This window comes from Scyliorhinus torazame, chromosome 8 (genome assembly GCF_047496885.1).
Source record: "Scyliorhinus torazame isolate Kashiwa2021f chromosome 8, sScyTor2.1, whole genome shotgun sequence".
NCBI classification, from domain to species: domain Eukaryota; kingdom Metazoa; phylum Chordata; class Chondrichthyes; order Carcharhiniformes; family Scyliorhinidae; genus Scyliorhinus; species Scyliorhinus torazame.
In genome coordinates this window covers 190,925,901-190,949,677 of record NC_092714.1, presented here as the reverse complement: position 1 = coordinate 190,949,677, position 23,777 = coordinate 190,925,901, and the positions used below count along the sequence as shown (strand labels likewise).

The 23,777-nt window shown below is 46.3% G+C and overlaps 1 protein-coding gene across 1 annotated transcript in view; it reads left to right on the top strand.

Annotated features, from left to right (window-relative positions):
• LOC140428309 (bactericidal permeability-increasing protein-like) overlaps positions 1-23,777 on the top strand; it is a 117,763-nt gene that overhangs the window by 20,758 nt on the left and 73,228 nt on the right. Inside the window, exons 7-10 of the mRNA XM_072514646.1 lie at positions 436-499; positions 3,235-3,295; positions 3,384-3,475; positions 12,785-12,961. Coding sequence (XP_072370747.1) covers positions 436-499; positions 3,235-3,295; positions 3,384-3,475; positions 12,785-12,961 — 394 coding nt within the window. The remainder of the gene's footprint in view (positions 1-435; positions 500-3,234; positions 3,296-3,383; positions 3,476-12,784; positions 12,962-23,777) is intronic.

The window sequence follows — 23,777 nt, the reverse complement described above, 5'->3', positions numbered from 1 at the left end:
AGCCAGCAATGCTCAGATTCCAAAAACAATTTTTTAAAAAGGTAATTGGAAATGACCAGCCTTTTTACAACCAGTTTAATTTAAAAAGTCCAAATACCTTGTTGCAAATTCAGTCACTCTTGGAAGCAAATAATGGATTGGTGTGGTAATCACCACTGTTGTATATATTAGGAGATGTGTGCTAAGGCACTGTACTACAGGTACGGGTGTAGTCCCTGCCTGCTGGCTCTGCCCAGTAGGCGGAGTATAAATATGTGTGTTCCCTATACAGCAGCCATTTCGCCAGCTGCTGTAGGAGGCCACACATCTAAAATCTCAGTTGTGTTCAACTCTCGTCTCGGTGCAATTGATCGTGCATCAATTGGTAACAAAGATTTTACATGCATTGCATCATGGTACTGTACTTTTGACAATATTACTTTTCTTTCCTCAAAGCTGGTTTTACAATATGTTCCTTGCTCAAGTGAAAGATAAAATCAGACAAATTGCTCCTCAGGAGGTAAGGTGGAACTCTATCGTCCTTTTTCACTTGGGGTCCAAATTGGTAGAACTAAATATGTTTGCAAAATGCAAGAGAGTGTATGATGGTTACTCATACGATCATGCGTGAAACACAATAGATCGAACAGAACAATGGGAAGGTTGGTTAAGGCCAAAGGGTTTCATATTATTTGAGTTCAAAATGCTTCGAAAAGATTAGGCTAGGGGATAAAATATGTGGGGGAGAGAAGTCACAAACGGGAGGGTAAAGAGTACAGGGGAACATTGTTAATAAGGCAGAGGTTAATAATATTTTAAAAGATTTATCCCTGGGATGTGACACCGATAAGCCATTACTTGTTGCTCTGTGGACTTCAGTAATTCCATTCAAGCCAACAAATAGGACATTATTGAACCAGTGGATTTTTACAATAATCCAGCAACTTTTAAATGACCATTCTCCAGTGAAAGTAGCATCAGGAACAGAGATGTGGGGTGAGATTATTCTTCACATAACACAAAATACAGCCATCGTGACCATGCTTGGATTTTCTTTTACAATGAAGTCAATGATAAAGACATTTTGGGGGGGCAGCATAAAGGAGACTATTAATTTAGTATGATTGCATTTCGCTCTTCCAGTGAAGACAATGTTTACACCCACCACCACCCTCCAGTTTCTGCCCTCAGGAGAATTGCTGGTTACCCCGATCCACCTCTCCTGATTCAACTCAGTTCCCATGAAGATATCAAGGGATAATCAGATGGAAGGCTATTGAATTTGCAAAGGATTAAAGCTGTAAAATTGAAAAGGATGTAAGGAGAGTTAATAATTGTGCAGGCAAATTGGAAATGACACTGATTCTAAAAAAATGCAAGCAAGCTGATGCAGGTATGGTAGCTTAATGGTTATACTACTGGACTATTAATCCAGAGAATGAGTTCAAATCAATCCACGGACCTTCATGAAATTTAATATATTTTTAGAGATGTGGAAATCGGGAAAAGTGATCAGAAAGCTGTCGGATTGTTGTAAAATTCCAATTAGTGTATCCAAAGGAAAGAAATCTGCCGTTCTTACCTGGTCTGGCTTTTACGCAGCCTGTGTCCCAAACCAATGTGACTGACTCTGAAGTGGCTCAGCAAGCCATTCAGTTATATCAAATCACCACCAACAAAGACTGCAGTGGTTTGAGAAGAAGGCCCATGACTAGCTTTTCAGTGCAATTAGGAATGGTCAGTAAATAATGGCCTTGCCAACCCTGAGAAGAAAGTTCAAGGAAAATGAAGCTAAATAATTTGAGACAATAAAAATATTTAGATATAATAATTGCCCAAAATTTGAAAACCTTAACACAGCTTTTGTAGCAGAAAATTGAAAAGCCCAATAAATGTTGGGTATTATTATTGGGTCACTGATTTAATTGCAAGCAAATAATATGTGCAGTCTATATAAAGTATTGTCAAAACCATATGTAAACTGGTATATCCCACTGTCACGGTATTTAACAAATGATACAATGATATTGGGAAACTCGGAAAGAGTCACACATGACTAGAGAAAGCTAATGTTCCCAATTGTCCTTGCAAGGCCCTTTGCCCACCTGGAGTGCATATCAGACAATTAATCATCTGTCCTTGGATAGAAAATCAAGAAGAGCAACAACGTGTATTTATATAACACGTTAGCATTGGCAGCACGGTAGCATTGTGGATAGCACAAATGCTTCACAGCTCCAGGGTCCCAGGTTCGATTCCGGCTTGGGTAACTGTCTGTGCGGAGTCTGCACATCCTCCCCGTGTGTGCGTGGGTTTCCTCCGGGTGCTCCGGTTTCCTCCCACAGTCCAAAGATGTGCGGGTTAGGTGGATTGGCCATGCTAAATTGCCCATAGTGTCCACAATTGCCCTTAGTGTTGGGTTGGGTTACTGGGTTATGGGGATAGGGTGGAGATGTGGACCTTGGGTAGGGTGCTCTTTCCAAGAGCCGGTGCAGACTCGATGGGCCGAATGGCCTCCTTCTGCACTGTAAATTCTATGATAACGTCTCTAATTTAAAAAGGCACCGAAGGAGCATAATTGGACAAAGATTGATACTAAACCAAGGAAGCAGACATTCAGGACAGGTGACCAAACGTTAGGTCAAATAGGTAAGACAAGTCTAACTCTAAAAAGGCGGGACAAGTGAAGAGGTGAAGAAGTTTGGAAAGGTAATTCCACAGTTCAGGGCTGAGATGGCCTAAAGGTGTACACCAAGAAAGAAAGGGATGATGAAGCAGTCATAGTTTGAGGAATACAATATCTTTGGAGTGCTATAGGGTTGGAGGAAGTTACAGAGATGAGGGTGAGGCCACAGGCGGAATTGAACAAAGGGTGGGAATTTTAAAACTGACATGTTGGTGGGCCTGGAGCCCACTTGTAAGTCAATAATCTGAGCGGTGAAGTGTGAATGGAACTTCGGTGCATGTTAAGACACAGAGAGCATTAGCGTGATTCCCTGTGCTGGGAACATGCATCCACAAAGTATTTGTCAGATTTAATGAGTTGTAAAGAGGAGTGAAGGAACTCAAGCAGATTTTAAGGCAAAAGGAAATTGGTGTTTTTCTTGTTCCATACTTTCTTGTAAATCCATTGCAGAATGCCTTAAATTGAAAAGCTGAAGTTAGAATTTTAAAAGTACCGAAAAGAATCTCCGTGAATTTCTCCATGCATCTTTCTCCTTATGGTTTTAATTATTCATTGTATTTATTATGCAGCTGTGCTCAGAGTTTAGAAATATGATTGGAAAGCTTGAAAGCTTCATCCTGACACTGAATAGTAAGTGCACTCCATAAGACAGGAAATATTCAGTTTTTATGTTGTTGGCTTCCACAGGTTTTACAGTTTGTACTATTTTATTTCACAGTTTCACGGCAACTGGATCAGTATGTAGAACTTGATTATTCATTGGATGGAGAGCCAGAAATCACAACTATTTCCATTGATCTCCCCATTAAGGTAGGGTTGCTACACCTGGCAAAAGTTACAATACTATGCTATCAACCCTTGAGTAGAAAGTCATTTCCTTGAGTCGGGTTCAGTTTCCCCAAACTTGCGCTTTCACACACATGGGCACTTATTTTAAAACCTATTTTTCTGTAGCGCTTTCAGATCATCTAAAATAGCTGGAAATGCGTTAAATCCATAGAACTAACCTGGACAAAACTAATTTCTTAACATTTCTATTGTATAAATATGGCATTTAGAAAATATTTATTGGGCCATAACGACATGATCGTTCTGTCAGAATGTAACGATAGGATCTAAAAATAGGTGAGGCCGACACCAGAAGTTTCCACTCAGTGGAACGTCAAGCCACAAGGCTAGTAGGGCAAAGGGGGGATTAGTCATGGATGGAAACACTCAGTAGTTGAGAGTCATTACACCCAGTGTGATGTGCTGTCAAATCTTCATGGGGGTATGGTGCAAGTGATGCTCACGGAGGGAAACTAGGCTTGATATAGAGCATCAAACCCCAAAATAGAAGTCTTTTTGTTTCTTTTCCATGATGACAGGAGCCAAAGAGAGTACACAACAATAATTTCAGGGTAGCAGGGAAGAAATCGTGCAACCGCCTCTAAATGCTGGAGTTGCAAGAAGTTTGGTGCGCGTGGGCACCCTGGATGTGCCCAGAGTGGCAAAGACCCCTGCCAATCACTGGCTTCAAATACTTCAGAATGGTCTGTGTTGAAGAAAAGCAACAGACGTGTATCATCCTACAATAAATGCTGGGATGAAGCCTGTGCAATGTTGAGACCATGATGCCCAGAACATTTGTATGAACTGAAACATACCAAGGCACGAAGCAAGGTTTGAGCAATAATTTTGCAAAACACCTTCGCTCGGTCCCCAAGTGTGACCCTGATCTTCCAAATGTTTGTCATTTCACATGGCTCACCTGGTGGCACTCTCGTCTCTGAGTTAGAAGGTTTGGGGTTCAAGTCCCAGTATAGGGCTCGAGTACAAAAATCAAGACTCACACTCCACACTACACATTAGGTGCTATTCTTAGCTGAAAGCTTACATCAAGGCTCCGTCTGGCCCCTCAGGTGGATGTGAAAGATTCAACAACACTATTTTGTTGGGAAGTTGACCATCAATCAAAATCACAAAAAAAAGATGATCTGGTCATGATCATATTGCTGTTCATAGGCACTTACTGTGTGCCAATTGGCTGCTGCACTTCCTGCATTTTAACAAGGATTACAGCTCAGAAGTACTTAATTGGTTGCAAAGCTCGTTGAGATGTCCGGTGGTTATGACAACCACGATATGAATTCTTTTTTTCCTGACTCACTCTTGACTCTCTGGCCTTGACCTTAAGAGTCCTAATGTGATAGAATCTCGAGCTACTCATCTTACAATTAAATACTTTACAAATTTCTGTAATCAACTTTTGAGTTTTACCATTTGTGATCATAGCTATTGCTCTTATTTTCTCAAACAGCAACTGTTGCTGATGATTCTGTTATTGCTATTTACAGCCCCTTTAGACAAACCCTTTGTTTCTTTACTTGTATCATTACTACCCTTTTGATCTTGTACATCATCCCCTCTTATCATTTAATTTCTTCTGCCTTGCTCCCCTTTTGTTCTTCCACCACTTCCTCCTCCCTCACTGCACCCTCCTCACCCAATTCCTGGTCTCTGTATTTGTTTAAAACCTGTTACATCTGTTGACTTTTTCCAATTCTGATAAAACGTCATTATTGGGAATGTTGGGTTGGATTTTCAACCTTGAGGTGGGCAGTGGGGGTTTGGATAATTCCCGGCTGGACCCATCCACCTCAGCAATAAGTGTCTGGAAAGATGGGCAGCGGGATTCTCCGTTACTGTGACTAAGTGTTGGCGCCAAAGCAGAATTCGTGGACTTTCACGACAGCAAAACAGGTGCCACAGTTGGACTAATTCCACTACAGTTGAGGGGCTAGCACCTGCTCTACGTCGAACGCAATCGGTTCCAATGAGAAATGGGACGAGATTTTGCCGTTTTCATGATTGACACTCAGGAGGCTGAAAAACTGCAGCCGCATATACACACTTCACTCCCCATGCACACCATCCCAGCCAACAAGATGGCAGCAAGGCGAGCTTCACCAATGCCGAGCTGGAGACCCTCCCTGGAAAGGAGGCGAATGACCCTGTACCCTGGCGGCCAGCGCCATGAGCAACACCGCCTGGATCGGTCAACAGTGCCGGAAGAAACTGCATGACCTCCTCAGGGTAGCCAGGCAGACGAGGCAGCACTGTGCCCCTGGCACTAACCCGCATCCCACACACCCATAGCCGACCCTCCCAACCCAGAGGGCGGCTGAATTCCCACCCTACCCCACATACCGGTACCCATCCCAGCCAGCATGGCCACGTCTCCTGGCCACAGACCACCAGCTAACCACCCCCTGGGCTGGGGGGGGGGGGGAATGGCCAGACCCTATGGGTGGCCTGGGCTCCCCACCCTGCTGACCATCCCCAACCCCGACATCTCAGGGATCCAATGGGACCATGTAATGGAATGGCCAGCTCGCATGCAGGGATCGCCCAGGTGGGCGGTGGAAAGTGCTACCGTGGGCAGGAATCAGTCGTTGTCAAACGATGCGGAGCACCGGAGCTCATCACAGAGCAGGCTGTTATCATCCTCCATCCCATGGACCAGACCCCTGTTATGGCCAACCCAGGGTCCATGCCCTGTAGTGTGACAGGTATGTATCATGGAGGGATTTGCAGGCTGGGGGATGGTCTCGGGTCGGTAATGAGGGGGTGTGATGTTGGGATGCAGTGTCTGTGCCTCTACCCCTAGTCGGTGAACCGAGAGGCGATCAGAGAGCCCCCATGCGCGTTGGCCCTGGCGCGCACATCGTGCGGCCTCCCGTGCCTGCCAGGGTCCCATGCCATGCCCTTCCTGCTGCTCCTCCAACACATCGCCCCTCTGCTGGGCGATGTTGTGGAGGATGCAGCAGGCTGGCAAGTGAGCCAATCTCTCAGCATCATACTGGCAATCCCCTCCAGAGTGGTCCAGGCACCTGAACCGCATCATTCAGGATGCCGAAGCACCGCTCGATCATGCTCCTGGGTGCTGCATGGGCTTCATTGTAGCAGGTCTCCAGGTCTGTCTGTGGCCTCTGGATAGGCGTCATCATCCACGACTGCAGTGGATAATCCCCGTCACCCAGGAGCCCACCCCCCAGCCGGTGTGGATTCTCGACATGTCAGGAATCGTCGAGTGCGCCAGGATGAAGTCGTTGTACACACTGCCCTGGTATTGGGCGCAGATGTATATGATGCACAGCTGATGCTCACATATCAGCTGCATGTTCATCGAGTGGAACCCCTTTCAGTTGGTGTAGAGGGGCCTGTCATCTGCAGGTGCTCGTAGAGGGCATGCATTCTGTCGACCACCCCCTGGACCCGGGGCATATTGGCGATGGCAGCAAACCCCATTGCCCGGGCATCCTGGTGGGCTCGGTCACATTGAAGTGGATGTATTGAGCCACCTGGGCATATCCGGCCTCCGTGATGGTGCAGCTGCAGCTGTCCACCGAGGTCTGTGAGATCCCAGACAGGTGCCCACTCGGCGCCTGGAAGGACCCCATTGTGTAAAATTTCAGAACGACCGTCACCTTGATGGCCACTGGGCGCGGGTGTCTTCCCCTATTCCCCAGCGGTGCCAGGTGTGCCATCATATGGCAGATATGTCATATTGTCTCTTTGCTCAGCCAGATTCTTCAACGGCATGCGCAGTCCAGCAGGTCCCCGAATGACAGGCGGTGCAAGTACACACAAAGCCTCATGCAGCGCCTCCTTGGCACATCCTCCTCCTTGGCCTGTTGGTTGGCCGGCTGTCCAAACTGGGCGGCTGCCATCTGTCCCTCTTTGGCAATCTCCGCTGCTGCAGCTTCTCCCTCTCCTCCTCAAGCGGCGTCCGCTCATGCAGCCGCAGGGGCAACCCCAAGGCATCCCCCAGGGCTGCACGAATAGCAGGAAATCCACCATTACTGGTTAAATTCCAATATCCAATGCCTGCAGGGGTGAAAGGCCAACATGTTAGAATGGTGCGTACCCCTGTGTCCAACCAGGTTCAATAGCCCCAGTTGGCACTGCGGACTCTGCCGTCGGTGGCTGGCACAATGGGAACTTCTGGCCCTGGTGCCTGTCCCTGATGCCAGGGGTACCATTAGCTGGCACTGCCCTCGCCAGGGTTATGCACCGCTGCCCCCGTACAGGCTGCCACAGATGTTGGGCCGCCGGTGGGTGGTGGTCGGGTGGGGGGCTCGGCGCGGGTGGCGGGAGGGGAGTGTGGGCACTCATATGGCCGGGGGGGCGGGGGGGGCGGTGTAACTCTGCAGAACCAGGAGCCAAGGGTGGTCAGTGACTGTGCAACAAGATGGCCACGGTCATGGCGGTCTGTGCCTGGGCACTGCCCTAGTCCCGTGGGGGCTCATCCCAGCCACTCAGTTTCCCCCACCCCCGGCCCTGGCAGGGCCTCCCCGACGCCATCCAGCCCGGCCAGTGTCCGGGCCGGCAGCCCCCAGTCCCGCCTCTCGGGGTCCTACCTCCTCTCTCTCTCCCTTAGCAGCCACCTTGTCGGTGTCATGCTTTTTAAAAGCACAAGCGAACTGCGCCATCGTGAACTCGGTCCATCAGAGGAGGAGAATCGCGAAGGCTCTGGAGAATACCGGGTCGAGCCCTCTAATGATATGCAAACAGTGTATACTGTACGTGCGTTCCTGTACGCATTGACGCCGCTGTTGAGGTGATGGAGAATCGTGATTTGGCCTCAAATCGGCATCTGCTGCGATTTTGGCGTCAGCCTGGGATTTTTGATTGTGTCATTGGGCTGCAGCTTCATTGATTCCTTTGCCATCACAGAATGACCTTCATTGGTTAATGCTACTCATGTATATACCTTGCAAGTGCACCATTCTGGATCAAGTCTGTTGCTCCTGAAAACATGTCTTTTTTTATCGTGCAGATTGATTCCCTGTAAAAACTGCATTTCTACAATTTCTTCTGCCTCCCTGTGCAACTGAATCACTCACAGTGCCTTGGATTTGCCTTCGTCTTTGCTCCCACATTTAACATTGGTTTGTGAGCACTCCTCCCAGACTCCCAGCTGCCCTGCACTTCCCGTCTTGTTCCTTCTAGTCTGCCTGCCTGGTGGTTGCCCACAGATGACACCTCAGTCGCTGTGGCTGACCACCATGTGAAACGTGTTACCCACTGTGGTGATGTGCATCACTGTAAATACACAAGGGATTAATGTAAATACATGTCGGTTAGCTAAACACTAGAGGGAGCACCAGAGACATCTCTCTCACACACACACTCATTTAAAGGGGAAATGTCCCAAATCAAAGAAAAAATCTTTTAAAGCCGTAAAACAACCTTTTTTCACCTGGAATGACAGCACAATGCCTCAAATTGAACCAGGAAATGAAATGATCCTCCGAAGAACCCTGCAACAAGCAGCTACCTACACCCAAACCGATGATTCCGACCTTGATTACTTCAAAACCGACCTTTACATTTTCTCTGGACCTCGCGAGCCCAATGCCAGCTCCGACGCAAACATTGATGATATGGTCCTAGAAGACTACGACTCGATCAAAGGTTTTTTCATTAGAAATGGCGACCCCCGGACTGAATCCGATGCAGACGCGGATTCATTCTTCGTATTTGAGGATCTTCAGCCCAGCATCTACAACATCCCGACTTGTGCATGCAGAATTATGCTGCGGCCTGACACCAAGAGACCGAGAGCAGTACAAGCCCACAGAGAGCGGCCTGCCAGGGGTACACGCACCGCTAAGGGTTCCCGACTTCACGATAGAAGACACGCAAGACTCCACACCGCAGTCCTTGCATGAACAAGAAGTGACTCCAGTGTCACAAACCTCCACAGCGAGCTCGTGGACAGACTCCACGATTGAAGAAACACAAGACTCCAGAGCGCAGTCCTTGCAGGAACAAGACCATGAGGGTCTAGCAACCTCCTCTGACCAACTAGCGGCAGATGATGCAAGTCTGCCAAGTTCAAGTAAACAGCAAGAAGACTATGACAGTCCACCACACTCCAGTGCACAGCAGGACGACCATGACGGTCTATCATGCTACAGTGATGAACAAAGCGACGATGACAGTCCAAGCCCAAATGAAGGACAACAGCAAGACAATGACAGTCCACCCACATTGTTTGCACCACCTGAGGAAGACTCTGACAATTTACCCAACCCAAGTGAACAACAAGCAGCTACTGAGGCTCTACCCACGGTATGTGAGACGAGTGACGACAGCATCCCACTTCCCATGCAAGATGTGCAAAGTGACAGACCTCAGCTAGTGTGTACAGAGGCACTCGATCACTGTGAGACCACTGGTGACTCCGGTGACACCACGATACTTCCACCCTCCTTCGCTCGAACCTCTCCACAAGTCAATGCATTCCTGCATGTTCCGACTCCAGACTTCACTGGAGATTTCACTGGAGTCAGCTTCAAGAAATCTCAGCTGACGCCAGTGAACCTGCTAAGACTCCGGATGGGGAGCATCAACAAACTAACGCTGACTCAGTTAAAGCAGACCAGGCTCCAGATGGGGAGCAACCAAACGCCGACTCTGATTCACGTAAGTCGGACTTTACTCCAGACAGGGAGTGCCACAACCTCAGTGATGGCACGCTCAGGGTGACAGCAGATGCCACAATGACAGGAGATGGATCACTTAACAATTACACTGGGTCAGTAATAACCAGCAGCGGCTACAGTCCAAGAGGAATACAGCAATATTCACCACAGCTATATCCACACATTTTTTCCACACCAGCAGTGCAGCCAATGACAGCTCATGCTGGACAAACCCAGTATGTACAGTCTTATCCAACTTTAACATATGGCACATCCATGACCTCGAATGATATTGTTGATGGTACCTCTTCAACGTCAACACCTTATCAGCTACAAGATGCCACCTGACAGCACCATCACAAACATCGAAAAAGAAAGGGACTCCAAATCAGACAGCGAAGTGATTTGACCACTTCTTGGTTCCTGGGGCACAGGGACGTTGATGGCGTTCATAACCAAGAGAGACATTTGACCATGATGATTGATGGTCTTTGGACTCACACAAATGATTTGGACTTATTGTTTAATCACTGTTCCCCTGACTTGTACATACCTTAACTTATCTACCTGTTTTTTGTTCAATTTTCTCAAAGTGTGCAGAAAATATGTAACATATAAAAAAGGGCAGATGTGGTGATGTGCATCACTGTAAATACACAAGGGGTTAATGTAAATACATGTCGGCTAGCTAGACACTAGATGGAGCACCAGAGACATCACACACACACACACACACACACACACACACACACACACACACACACACTCTCTCACAGAATAGATCAGTTAGATAGGACACGACCAATGGACATTCACGATACACACACAGGTGACACGACCACAGGAGGGCATTACGCCAACCCGTATATAAAGGTCACCACACACATGATCTGCCTCTTTTCAGTTGAGACAGTCAGTGAGTACAGACACAGGGTTGATTCAATATCACTCCCACCACGTGGATTGTGGCAGACTGGTTAGTCAGTCTGGGTAGCTATAGTCGGATTAGCAGTAGTGTTGAACCCGAGTAACAGAATTGTAAATAGTTTAATAAACGTGTTGTAGTTATCTCCACGTCTGAACCTTCCTTTGTCAAGTGCACCACAAGGAAGCTGCTTATGCTACACCTAGAGCATAACAAATCACCCACAAAACTCTCAGCTTCCTGGAGTGAGAGTAGCTGCACGTGAAGCTCAAAATGACTGTGCTTGAGGTCAAGCAGTTAGGGGAACTTCCTACATGTGTCTTTTTCCAGAGCGCTCAAAGGATTCTGGAGTTCACGTGGCACATCTGTTAATGCAGCAGCTCCAACAATCTTGTTATTTCAGTTCGTTAGTTCTTTATTTTAAATTTCTTTTCAGCTTTAAGGCTATTTAATTGTTTAGCAAACATGCAATACCTTTAACCCTAACCACTTACATTAAACAAACCAATCAGCTAAACACTTATGTCCACCATCAAAAATACACACAATACTTAGACACTCACCCTCAAAAACATGAACCAACAAAGAGAAGTGCTTACCTGTAACAGACTGTGCCATTCCACCTTTTCTGCTCACAACAACTTCTTTTTCAGTTTCTGGCTATCTGTGTTATCTGTCACTCTCTCCCAATCTGCTCTGCATTCTCCCAAGCATCTTTTGTAATTACATTGAACATTTATGATACATTAAAAATGCTGATAAGGTTGCAACATTTCATTTCAAATTGCGTTCAAATTATTATTACTTTTTGTGATGATAAAATTCCGTTTAAAATCACAAACATGTATCAAGTATCAAACGCTGTTGCTACTATAATTAGTATTAATGTACTTTGAGTGCAATGCAACTCACTGCTTTCATTTGCACACTGTTTTGATCTTTTTAGCACTTTAGTAAGTACCTCCAAAAATTAGGACAAAAAAATCTTACTTAAAGTTTTGCACATAATGAGCTACTTTAAAAAAAAAAGGTCAGAAAATCCCCGCTCTCTGGCGTGTCTCTCCTCCGCCCTTTGGTGACCACTGGTTCTAAATAGCATGAATTACTATAAACCTGTTGCGTTACTGACCCCATCTCCCTTCTTTCTTTCTATGCCTGAATTCCAACTCCCTCATCTCCATCGCCTCCCGCCCTTCCTTACCTCCCGTCGTCTCCCTCTCATCATCTAATCCCATTTTCCTTTCAACCTCAACTCTTCGTTGCTCTACTCCAGCCCCACTCTCCTCCTTTCTGATCGTCCCTCTAAGTCGCAATCCATTTTCTCCCGCTTAGTCTATCATAGCTCAGTTGTCCTCTAACCTCTAATCTAACTTGCCCTGAAAACTACACTGAAAGTTCCCCTTAGGAACCATACAAATATGGGTACAGCAAAAATGCAAGTGCATATTGACTAAAATAGTAATATCTTTAATGATGAAAAACTTCAAAATATTAAAGTACACAGCAACTTGCATTGAATATCATGCAATAATTGAATGTTACTTTGTAAAATATTTTGGTGAGTCAATTTGCAATGACCATCATCGTAGCATTACATTTTGGGACTCAGTTGTTTGGTACATGCTATCCTGCTCACTTTTTCTTGTGGTTCTGCTTATTCAGCCATCAATAGTATAATAATCAGTTCTGGCATTACTGAGAATCTTCTGTGATGTTCCTTAGGGTGAATTGTATGATGTCCAACACCATTTGGATTCTCCGTTTACTGCACAATCATTTGACCTCCCAAATGCCACCGACCATATGTTGATCCTTGGACTGTCGGAGTATTTTGTTAACACTGGAGCATTTGCGTATTTTGCAGCTGGAGCTTTGCATTTCAACATCACAGATGATATGGTAAGTGAGTTATTCTTTTGGAGAATACAGATTGCAAAGAAAATCTGTAACAGTCGACCAATCCTTTCCCCACCAGGAAATACAAGTTAAAGTTACAGCCCATGACTTGCCATTGGAATTCGCTTGGCCCCATTTGATTCAGTTGCCAGTTCTTGACTAAGGTGTTACTTGGGACCACACATGTTTGAGGGGCTGGTTTTACACAGAGGGCTAAATCTCTGGCTTTTAAAGCAGACCAAGGCAGGTGAGCAGCGTGGGTTCAATTCCTGTACCAGCCTCCTCGAACAGGCGGCGGAATGTGGCGACAAGAGGCTTTTCACAGTAACTTCATTTGAAGCCTACTTGTGACAATAAGTGATTTTTTTTTAAAGCACAGCGATAATATGGACAATGTTGAGCCCTATTCAGTGAAATTAGAACAACGGAGCCTACAACATCTAAAATGATGTGAAAAGGATCAATATGAAAAAGGGTGCATTTGACAAATGTCATGTTCATTGTGCAAGTGGGAACCAAGTTGACAAAAGAAGGTTCAGAGGGAAAGTGTAAAAGGAAATGAGAAGCAAAGAGAGTGTATGAAAAAGATTGGCAGCTTACATAACTGGTAATACAAAAGTCTTCTAGGCATCTAAGTAGTAAAAAGGAAGTAAATGGGGAGTGAGCTGATTAGGGACCATAAAGGATGTGGACATGGAGGCAGAGAGCATGGCTGTACTACTGAATTAGTATTTCGCATTTATCATTACAAAGGAAGAAGATACTAAACTTGTAGTGAAGCAAGAAGTTTCAGTCAGAGGATTGGCTAAAAATGTAGAAACCAGAACCATTCGAAAGGTTGGCTACTCTTGACGTTGATATGTCACCAAGAATGGATTAGATACATCCAAGGTTAACCGGGGGAGGTAAGAGTGGAAATTGTGGAGGTATTAGCCATCATCTTCCAACCGTTCTTAGATGGGACCAGAGTACCGGAGAATTGGTAAAGGTTACACCATTGTTCACAAAGGATGTAGGAATAAGTGCAGCAAGTCAGTCAGTTTACCCTCGGTGGTGGAAAAACTTTTAGAAACAATTATCAGGGACAAAGTTACCTGTCACTTAGATGTATGCGGGCCGTATGGAGTTAAGAATTAATTGTTTCACTAACTTGCTTAGATTTTTTACTGAGCAAACAGGGAGGATTGATGAGGGTAATGCGGTTGATGTGATCTATGTGGATCTCCAAAAGGTGTTTGATAACGTGCCACTTGACAGGTTTGTCAGCAAAGTTGAAGCCCAAGGAATAAAAGAGACAGTGGCAACATGGGAAAAAAATTGGGCTAAGTGACAGGAAACAGAGTAAGTTGTTTGTTTGGGCTGCAGGAAGATATTTATTGGGGTCCTCGAGGTCAGTATTATGACCATTATGACTGCGCACAGACAGAATCCAAAGACTGGAATCGAACCTGCTACTCTGGTGTTGTGAAGTAACAGTGCTAACCACTGTGCTATTAATGCTGCCAGAATCATGTAGGTCTACAGCACAGAAAAGACCTTTCGGCCCATCCTGTCTGCACTGGTCAAAAACAACCACCTAAGTATTCTAATCCCATTTTCCAGCACTTGGACCATAGCTGTGTATGCCTTGACATCACAAGTGAACATCTAAATACTTCTTAAATGTTTTGACTCCCACCCTCTGGGTGACAAGGTTTTTCCTGACATACCCTCTAAACCTCCTGCCCCTTACCTTAAATTTATGCCACCTGGTCATTGATCCCTCCACCAAGGGGAAAGGTTTCTTCCTGTCTACTCTAACTAATAATATCTACCCAATAATAGTATGACAGATTCGGTAGGGACAAGCCCCCAACTTTCTGGAGAACCATTTTCCGGATCTTGGCTATTTTTCCTCCCAAATGAATCTCAAAATCAGTCTCTCCACTCCCTGAAAAAAGGATTTGGATAAAAACACTGGTAAGCAGTGAAATAAAAACAGAAAACACGGCAGGATTTTCACGGATTGGATTCTGTCAGCCCAAGACAGGGGAAGGCTGTCCCACCTCCCCAAGGGGGGAGAATAGAAAAGCAATAGTTGTAGGAGATTCAATGGTTAGGGGAATAGATAGGAGATTCTGTGCTCGCAAGCGAGACTCCCGGAAGGTATGTTGCCTCCCGGGTGCCAGGGACAGGGATGTCTGGGATCGTGTCTTCAGGATCCTTAAGGGGGAGGGGGAGCAGCCAGAAGTCGTGGTGCACATTGGTACCAACAAAGTTTGCACTGAGTGCTGAATTTGGTGCTTTTTGAGTGCGATAGTGAGAGTTTGGTGACCGAGGGAGTATAAGGCTTCATTTTTATCTAAAGTTTAGTCTTTCTTTTATTTAGTTAATTAACTTAAAAGTTGCTGTTTGGTTTAGAAGAAGGTGAATTTTCAATCAGCTTTAAACAGGCTTCTACTTCTAGGCACTTGCAGCTGGAGCTTGTTAATTAGTTAATTGGATTAGGCCAGTTTTTCAGAGGCTAGATTCACAGTATAAAAGTGATCCCCTACAGTGCAGACTTTGTTTGCACTGAGTGCTGAATTTGGTGCTTTTTGAGTGCGATAGTGAGAGTTTGGTGACCGAGGGAGTGCTGAATTTGGTGCTTTTTGAGTGCGATAGTGAGAGTTTGGTGACCGAGGGAGTGCTGAATTTGGTGCTTTTTGAGTGCGATAGTGAGAGTTTGGTGACCGAGGGAGTTAGGTGAGGAGGGAGTAAGGTGCTCCTTTCATTTTGTTTCCGACATTTCCGCAAAGAGTGAGAAGAGAGCCAGGAGTTTACAGGAAGTGTAGCTGACTGGGAGCAGAGTCGGAGGGCGGAGATCTAGTTAGTCCACACAGCAGCTATATTCTGTCAGGTAAGAGGGGATGGAGGCTAGGTCAGTTACATGCTCCTCCTGTAGGATGTGGGTGGTGAGGGATACCACCGGTGTCCCCACTGACTATACCTGCGGGAAGTGCACCCAACTTCAGCTCCTCAAAGACCGTGTTAGGGAACTGGAGCTGAAGCTGGATGAACTTCGGATCATCCGGGAGGCAGAGGGGGTGATTGAGAAGAGTTACAGGGAGGTAACCACACCCAAGGTACAGGACAAGAATAGCTGGGTTACAGTCAGGGGGAAAAAAACAAACAGGCAGACAGTGCAGGGATCCCTCGTGGCCGTTCCCCTTCAAAACAAGTATACCGTTTTGGATGCTGTTGGGGGGGATGACCTACCGGGGGAAGGTCCTAGCGGCCAGGTCTCTGGCACTGAGTCTGGCTCTGGGGCTCAGAAGGGAAGGGGGGAGAATAGAAAAGCAATAGTTGTAGGAGATTCAATGGTTAGGGGAATAGATAGGAGATTCTGTGGTCGCGAGCGAGACTCCCGGAAGGTATGTTGCCTCCCGGGTGCCAGGGCCAGAGATGTCTCGGATCGTGTCTTCAGGATCCTTAAGGGGGAGGGGGAGCAGCCAGAAGTCGTGGTGCACATTGGTACCAACGACATAGGTAGGAAAAGGGGTGTGGAGGTAATAAACAATTTTAGGGAGTTAGGCTGGAAGTTGAAAGCCAGGACAGACAGAGTTGTCATCTCTGGTTTGTTGCCGGTGCCACGTGATAGCGAGGCTAGGAATAGGGAGAGAGTGCAGTTGAACACGTGGCTGCAGGAATGGTGTAGGAGGGAGGGCTTCAGGTATTTGGATAATTGGAGCGCATTCTGGGGAAGGTGGGACCTGTACAAGCAGAACGGGTTGCATCTGAACCAGAGGGGCACCAATATCCTGGGAGGGAGGTTTGCTAGTACTCTTCGGGAGGGTTTAAACTAATTTGGCAGGGGAATGGGAACCGGATTTGTAGTCCAGCAACTAAGGTAGCCGATATTCAGGACGCCAAAGCATGTAATGAGGCAGTGGGAAAGGGAACACTGACAAAGGAGAGTATTTGCAGGCACGGAGATGGGTTGAAATGTGTATACTTCAACGCAAGAAGCATCAGGAATAAGGTGGGTGAACTTAAGGCATGGATCGGTACTTGGGACTACGATGTGGTGGCCATCACGGAAACTTGGATAGAAGAGGGGCAGAAATGGTTGTTGGAGGTCCCTGGTTATAGATGTTTCAATAAGGTTAGGGAGGGTGGTAAAAGAGGTGGGGGGGTGGCATTATTAATTAGAGATAGTATAACAGCTGCAGAAAGGCAGTTCGAGGAGTATCACCCTATTGAGGTAGTATGGGTTGAAGTCAGAAATAGGAAAGGAGCAGTCACCTTGTTAGGAGTTTTTTATAGGCCCCCCAATAGTAGCAGAGATGTGGAGGAACAGATTGGGAAACAGATTTTGGAAAGGTGCAGAAGTCATAGGGTAGTAGTCATGGGCGACTTTAACTTCCCAAATATTGAGTGGAAACTCTTTAGATCAAATAGTTTGGATGGGGTGGTGTTTGTGCAGTGTGTCCAGGAAGATTTTCTAACACAGTATGTAGATTGTCCAACCAGAGGAGGGGCAATATTGGATTTAGTACTGGGTAATGAACCAGGGCAAGTGATAGATTTGTTAGTGGGGGAGCATTTTGGAGATAGTGACCACAATTCTGTGACTTTCACTTTAGTAATGGAGAGGGATAGGTACGTGCAACAGGGCAAGGTTTACATTTGGGGGAAGGGTAAATACGATGTTGTCAGACAAGAATTGAAGTGCATAAGTTGGGAACATAGGCTGGCAGGGAAGGACACAAGTGAAATGTGGAACTTGTTCAAGGAACAGGTGCTACGTGTCCTTGATATGTATGTCCCTGTCAGGCAGGGAAGAGATGGTCGAGTGAGGGAACCATGGTTGACAAGAGAGGTTGAATGTCTTGTTAAGAGGAAAAAGGTGACTTATGTAAGGCTGAGGAAACAAGGTTCAGACAGGGCATTGGAGGGATACAAGATAGCCAGGAGGGAACTGAAGAAAGGGATTAGGAGAGCTAAGAGAGGGCATGAACAATCTTTGGCGGGTAGGATCAAGGAAAACCCCAAGGCCTTTTACACATATGTGAGAAATATGAGAATGACTAGAGCGAGGGTAGGTCCGATCAAGGACAGTAGCGGGAGATTGTGTATTGAGTCTGAAGAGATAGGAGAGGTCTTGAATGAGTACTTTTCTTCTGTATTTACAAATGAGAGGGGCGATATTGTTGGAGAGGACAGTGTGAAACAGATTGGTAAGCTCGAGGAAATACTTGTTAGGAAGGAAGATGTGTTGGGCATTTTGAAAAACTTGAGGATAGACAAGTCCCCCGGGCCTGACGGGATATATCCAAGGATTCTATGGGAAGCAAGAGATGAAATTGCAGAGCCGTTGGCAATGATCTTTTCGTCCTCACTGTCAACAGGGGTGGTACCAGGGGATTGGAGAGTGGCGAATGTCGTGCCCCTGTTCAAAAAAGGTACTAGGGATAACCCTGGGAATTACAGGCCAGTTAGTCTTACTTCGGTGGTAGGCAAAGTAATGGAAAGGGTACTGAAGGATAGGATTTCTGAGCATCTGGAAAGACACTGCTTGATTAGGGATAGTCAGCACGGATTTGTGAGGGGTAGGTCTTGCCTTACAAATCTTATTGAATTCTTTGAGGAGGTGACCAAGCATGTGGATGAAGGTAAAGCAGTGGATGTAGTGTACATGGATTTTAGTAAGGCATTTGATAAAAGTTCCCCATGGTAGGCTTCTGCACAAAATAAGGAGGCATGGGATAGTGGGAAATTTGGCCAGTTGAATAACGAACTGGCTAACCGATAGAAGTCAGAGAGTGGTGGTGGATGGCAAATATTCAGCCTGGATCCCAGTTACCAGTGGTGTACCGCAGGGATCAGTTCTGGGTCCTCTGCTGTTTGTGATTTTCATTAATGACTTGGATGAGGGAGTTGAAGGGTGGGTCAGTAAATTTGCAGACGATACGAAGATTGGTGGAGTTGTGGATAGTAAGGAGGGCTGTTGTCGGCTGCAAAGAGACATAGATAGGATGCAGAGCTGGGCTGAGAAGTGGCAGATGGAGTTTAACCCTGAAAAGTGTGAGGTTGTCCATTTTGGAAGGACAAATATGAATGTGGAATACAGGGTTAACGGTAGAGTTCTTGGCATTGTGGAGGAGCAGAGAGACCTTGGGGTCTATGTTCATACATCTTTGAAAGTTCCCACTCAAGTGGGTAGAGCTGTGAAGAAGGCCTATGGTGTGCTCGCGTTCATTAACAGAGGGATTGAATTTAAGAGCCGTGAGGTGATGAAGCAGCTGTACAAAACTTTGGTAAGGCCACATTTGGAGTACTGTGTACAGTTCTGGTCGCCTCATTTTAGGAAGGATGTGGAAGCTCTGGAAAAGGTGCAAAGAAGATTTACCAGGATGTTGCCTGGAATGGAGAGTAGGTCTTACGAGGAAAGGTTGAGGGTGCTAGGCCTTTTCTCATTAGAGCGGAGAAGGATGAGGGGCGACTTGATAGAGGTTTATAAGATGATCAGGGGAATAGATAGAGTAGACAGTCAGAGACGTTTTCCCCAGGTGGAACACACCATTACAAGGGGACATAAATTTAAGGTGAAAGGTGGAAGATATAGGAGGGATATCAGAGGTAGGTTCTTTACCCAGAGAGTAGTGGGGGCATGGAATGCACTGCCTGTGGAAATAGTTGAGTCGGAAACATTAGGGACCTTCAAGCAGCTGTTGGATAGGTACATGGATTACGGGAAAATGATATAGTGTAGATTTATTTGTTCTTAAGGGCAGCACGGTAGCATTGTGGATAGCACAATTGCTTCACAGATCCATGGTCCCAGGTTCGATTGTCTGTGCGGAGTCTTCACGTCCTCCCTGTGTCTGCGTGGGTTTCCTCCGGGTGCTCCGGTTTCCTCCCACAGTCCAAAGATGTGCGGGTTAGGTGAATTGGTCAATGATAAATTGCCCTTAATGTCCAAATTGCCCTTGGTGTTGGGTGGAGGTGTTGAGTTTGGGTAGGGTGCTCTTTCCAAGAGCTGGTGCAGACTCAAAGGGCCGAATGGCCTCCTTCTGCACTGTAAATTCAATGATAATCTATGATTAATCTAGGACAAAGGTTCGGCACAACATCGTGGGCCGAAGGGCCTGTTCTGTGCTGTATTTTCTATGTTCTATGTTATGTATGTTATGTTATGTTCACCTCTGCTAATCCGCTGTAACCCTGCTTACCAGACTCGTGAAATACAATTTTCGAAGCTGACCCTAATCCCAGGCCACCTGGACCACCAAGTGCCGAAAATGGGAACCCATCTGACAGCACGGTAGCATAGTGCGTAGCATCGTGGTTAGCACAGTTGCTTCACAGCGCCAGGATCCCAGGTTTGATTCCCGGCTTGGGACACTGTCTGTGCGGAGTCTGCACATCCTCCCCGTGTGTGCGTGGGTTTCCTCCGGGTGCTCCAATTTCCTCCCACAGTCCAAAGATGTGCAGGTTAGGTGGATTGGCCATGCTAAATTGCCCTTAAGTGTCCAAAAAGGTTAAGTGGGGTTACAGGTATAGGGTGGAGGCTGGGCTTGGGTAGGGTGTTCTTTCCAAGGGCTGGTGCAGACTCAATGGGCCGAATGGCCTCCTTCTGCACTGTGGATTCTATGACAACACCCCCAAGTTGACCCCTTTTCCCGGTTGTGTAACCAGGAAGCATTCATTTTTCTCCCAATTTATTTTATACTCCGTAAAAGCCCCAAATCACTTCAGCAGTGCTATGATATCACCTGTTGTGGGGATTGTGTCTGTTGTATGTAAAAGAAGATCATCAGCATACAAGAACACCCTATGTTCCACACCCCTCCCCTTACTATTCCCCTCCACCTATCTGATGACCTCGGGGCAATGGCCAATGGCTCAGTTGGCAATGCAAACAAGAAGGTAGATATAGGGCACCAATGCCTCATTCCCCTATGCAACTGATAATATCTCGAGCTCATATTGTTTGTGCGAACGCTAGCTTTAGGTGACTTAAAGTAACCAAATTCACTCTCCTGAACTAAGGCCCTATCCCAACTCGCTCAAATACTGCAAACAAATATCCCCATTCTACCCTATCAAATATTTTCACCGTATCCAGTGTCACAGTGACCTCCTGTTCCTACCCTTCACAAACCCCATCTGGTCTTCCCCAATAACCTGCGGGAGGCACCCCTCTAACATAAGCGCAAACACCTGTGGCAGAATCTTGGCTTCTACATTCAAGAATGAGATCGTGCAGTATGACCCACACTCTACCAGATCTTTATCTTTCTTTAACATGAGCAAGATGGATAGTTGCATTATTGTCTCTGGAAGTGACCCCTGCACAGCTGAATCCTCAAACATCTCCACCAGTAAGGGCACCAATCAATTAGCAAATGTTTTATAAAATTCTACCGGGAACCCATCAGGCCTAGGCACTTTCCTTGTCTGCATCCGCCCTATTGTTGATCTGACCTCCTCCATACCCAATGGCACCTCCATTCCTTCCCAATCCTCCTCCTGTACCTTAGGACAAACCAACTCCTTCAGAAAACTTCATAGATCTAACTCCTCTACTGGCGGTTCCAACTTATAAAATTTATTGTAACAAAATCTCATGGCCCATTGATTTTGTCTGGTGTTGCGACACTCTGGGCAAGTGCATGGTCAATTCCAGACCCACAGACCCCGGAGTCCCAACATAATTGAATTAACCAATAATTTGTGTTTTTTCCTGAGATCTTTGACCCTTGACTGCTCCAATGAGTTATAGACACCAGATTTGTAAGTAAAACATTAAAAAACAGTTTATTTATCATAAGAGAGGAGATGAACATGCAATGGAAATAATAGAACAAAGGTCTACTAGTCTAACTATTCCCCAAACCCTGACCCACCTTCCATCCCGACACACAAGACAGGCACACAGTGGGCAGGAAAGAAAGGTTCAAAAATGACAGGGGTTGAAAGGGTTGAGATGAAACTCTGCTGCTGGACATAGGACATAGAACATACAGTGCAGAAGGAGGCAATTAGGCCCATCGAGTCTGCACCGACCCACTTAAGCCCTTACTTCCACCCTATCCCCATAACCCAATGACCCCTCCTAACCTTTTTGGACACTAAGCGCAATTTAGCATGGCCAATCCACTTAACCTGCAAGTCTTTGGACTGTGGGAGGAAACTGGAGCACCCGGAGGAAACCCACGCAGACAGGGGGAGAACATGCAGACTCCGCACAGACAGTGACCCAGCGGGGAATCAAATCTGGGACCCTGGCGCTGTGAAGACGCAGTGCTATCCACTTGTGCTACCATGAGGTGGTAATCTTTGTAGCCGCCGATCTTGAAATCGTCAGTTGGTTTGGATCTTTTAGAATCTGCCTTCGATTAGAATATGCAGGCTGTCGAATTCTCTCTGGGGAGTCACTCTCTTCCACTGACCTGTATTTTCACAGGGAATTCCCCTCCACCATTAACTTCTTCAACATCGCCTCAAAATATTCAACACACCTCGGACCCTTCATCCCCTCAGGCAGCCCCACGATCCTCAGGTTAGGTCACCTCGACCTATTCTCCAGGTCGCCGGACTTCAGACCTTATTTCGCTCTTCCACACTCTGGAACTCAGCATTGTGTGAGGCCAGCTGGTCACTCTGCTGCCGCACTGTCACTGATGTATTTTTCACCGTCTCCTTTACAGGTACTAGGGCCTCATCCACTGATTTTCTGAGGCTGTCCATCATTACCCTCCCATGTTGCTCAAAATGCTTGCCAAACTGTTTATTAAATTTGGCAGCCAATTTACCGACTGTGATCAGCATGACTCCACCCAGTGTACTTGCCGCCGTCACCTTAGATGCCCCTGGGCTCCATACCTTGTTCGATTCCTCCGATGGACTGCTGCTTCTACCTTTCTTGATTCAGCTTTTCTTTGTGCCCATGGACATCTTTAACCCCTAAACTCTCGATTGGGCCGAGTCTGTTCACCAAATAGTCCCGAAAATAGAATCAAAAATCGCCGACTCTGGTGGGAACTACTCTTTGTGCGGCCGTCCTCTACAAAAATAAAACAATTTTCGTATCAACTGCAAACTTACTAATCAACCCTCCCACATAAGTTATGATGAACCTTTACAGAAAACTACTTCAGCCTCAACTAGTATATTGTGTCCAGTTCTGGGCACCAAACTTTAAGAAGGTCATTTCAGTTATGAGAGAGAGGGCATAAAATATTTAGAATAGCAGTTTCAACGATGAGGGACTTTAATTGAATAGATTGGGGAAGCTTGGCTGTTCAGCTTGCAGAGAGGAAAGAAGGTCAAGAGGAGATTTGATGAACGTGTTCAAAATCATGAGGGGTCTGCATAGAGTAGAAAGAGAGAGGGAATTTGCTCCCATTGGTGCTCTCATTGATGGAAGAGGTGAGAACCAAAGGGTGCTAATTCAAGGTGAATGGCAAAAGAACCAAAGGCGACGTGAGGAAAATCTTTTTACAACAAAGTGGCTAGGCTGCAGAAAGCACTGCCTGAGATTGTGGTGGAGGCAGATTGAATTCAAAAGCAAATTGGACAATTGTCTAAGGAGAAAGTTTTCGGGGGGGGGCAAGCCGGCAAGTGAGACCAGCTGAGTTCTTGCAGAAATGATGGACTGAATGGCCTCCTTCTGTACTGTAACCATTCTGTGATTCTATGGGTGGAATGTTCTGTTCTTAACAGTTGTCTCGCAAGTTGCCTGAAAAAGCAGCTAGACACTTGCGCTGACACTGAGGAGGAAGGCCTGCCATATCTTCCACTCCATCAGGCAGTTAAGTGGACAGTGGCGGGCCTTCCTCCTGACTGACCATTC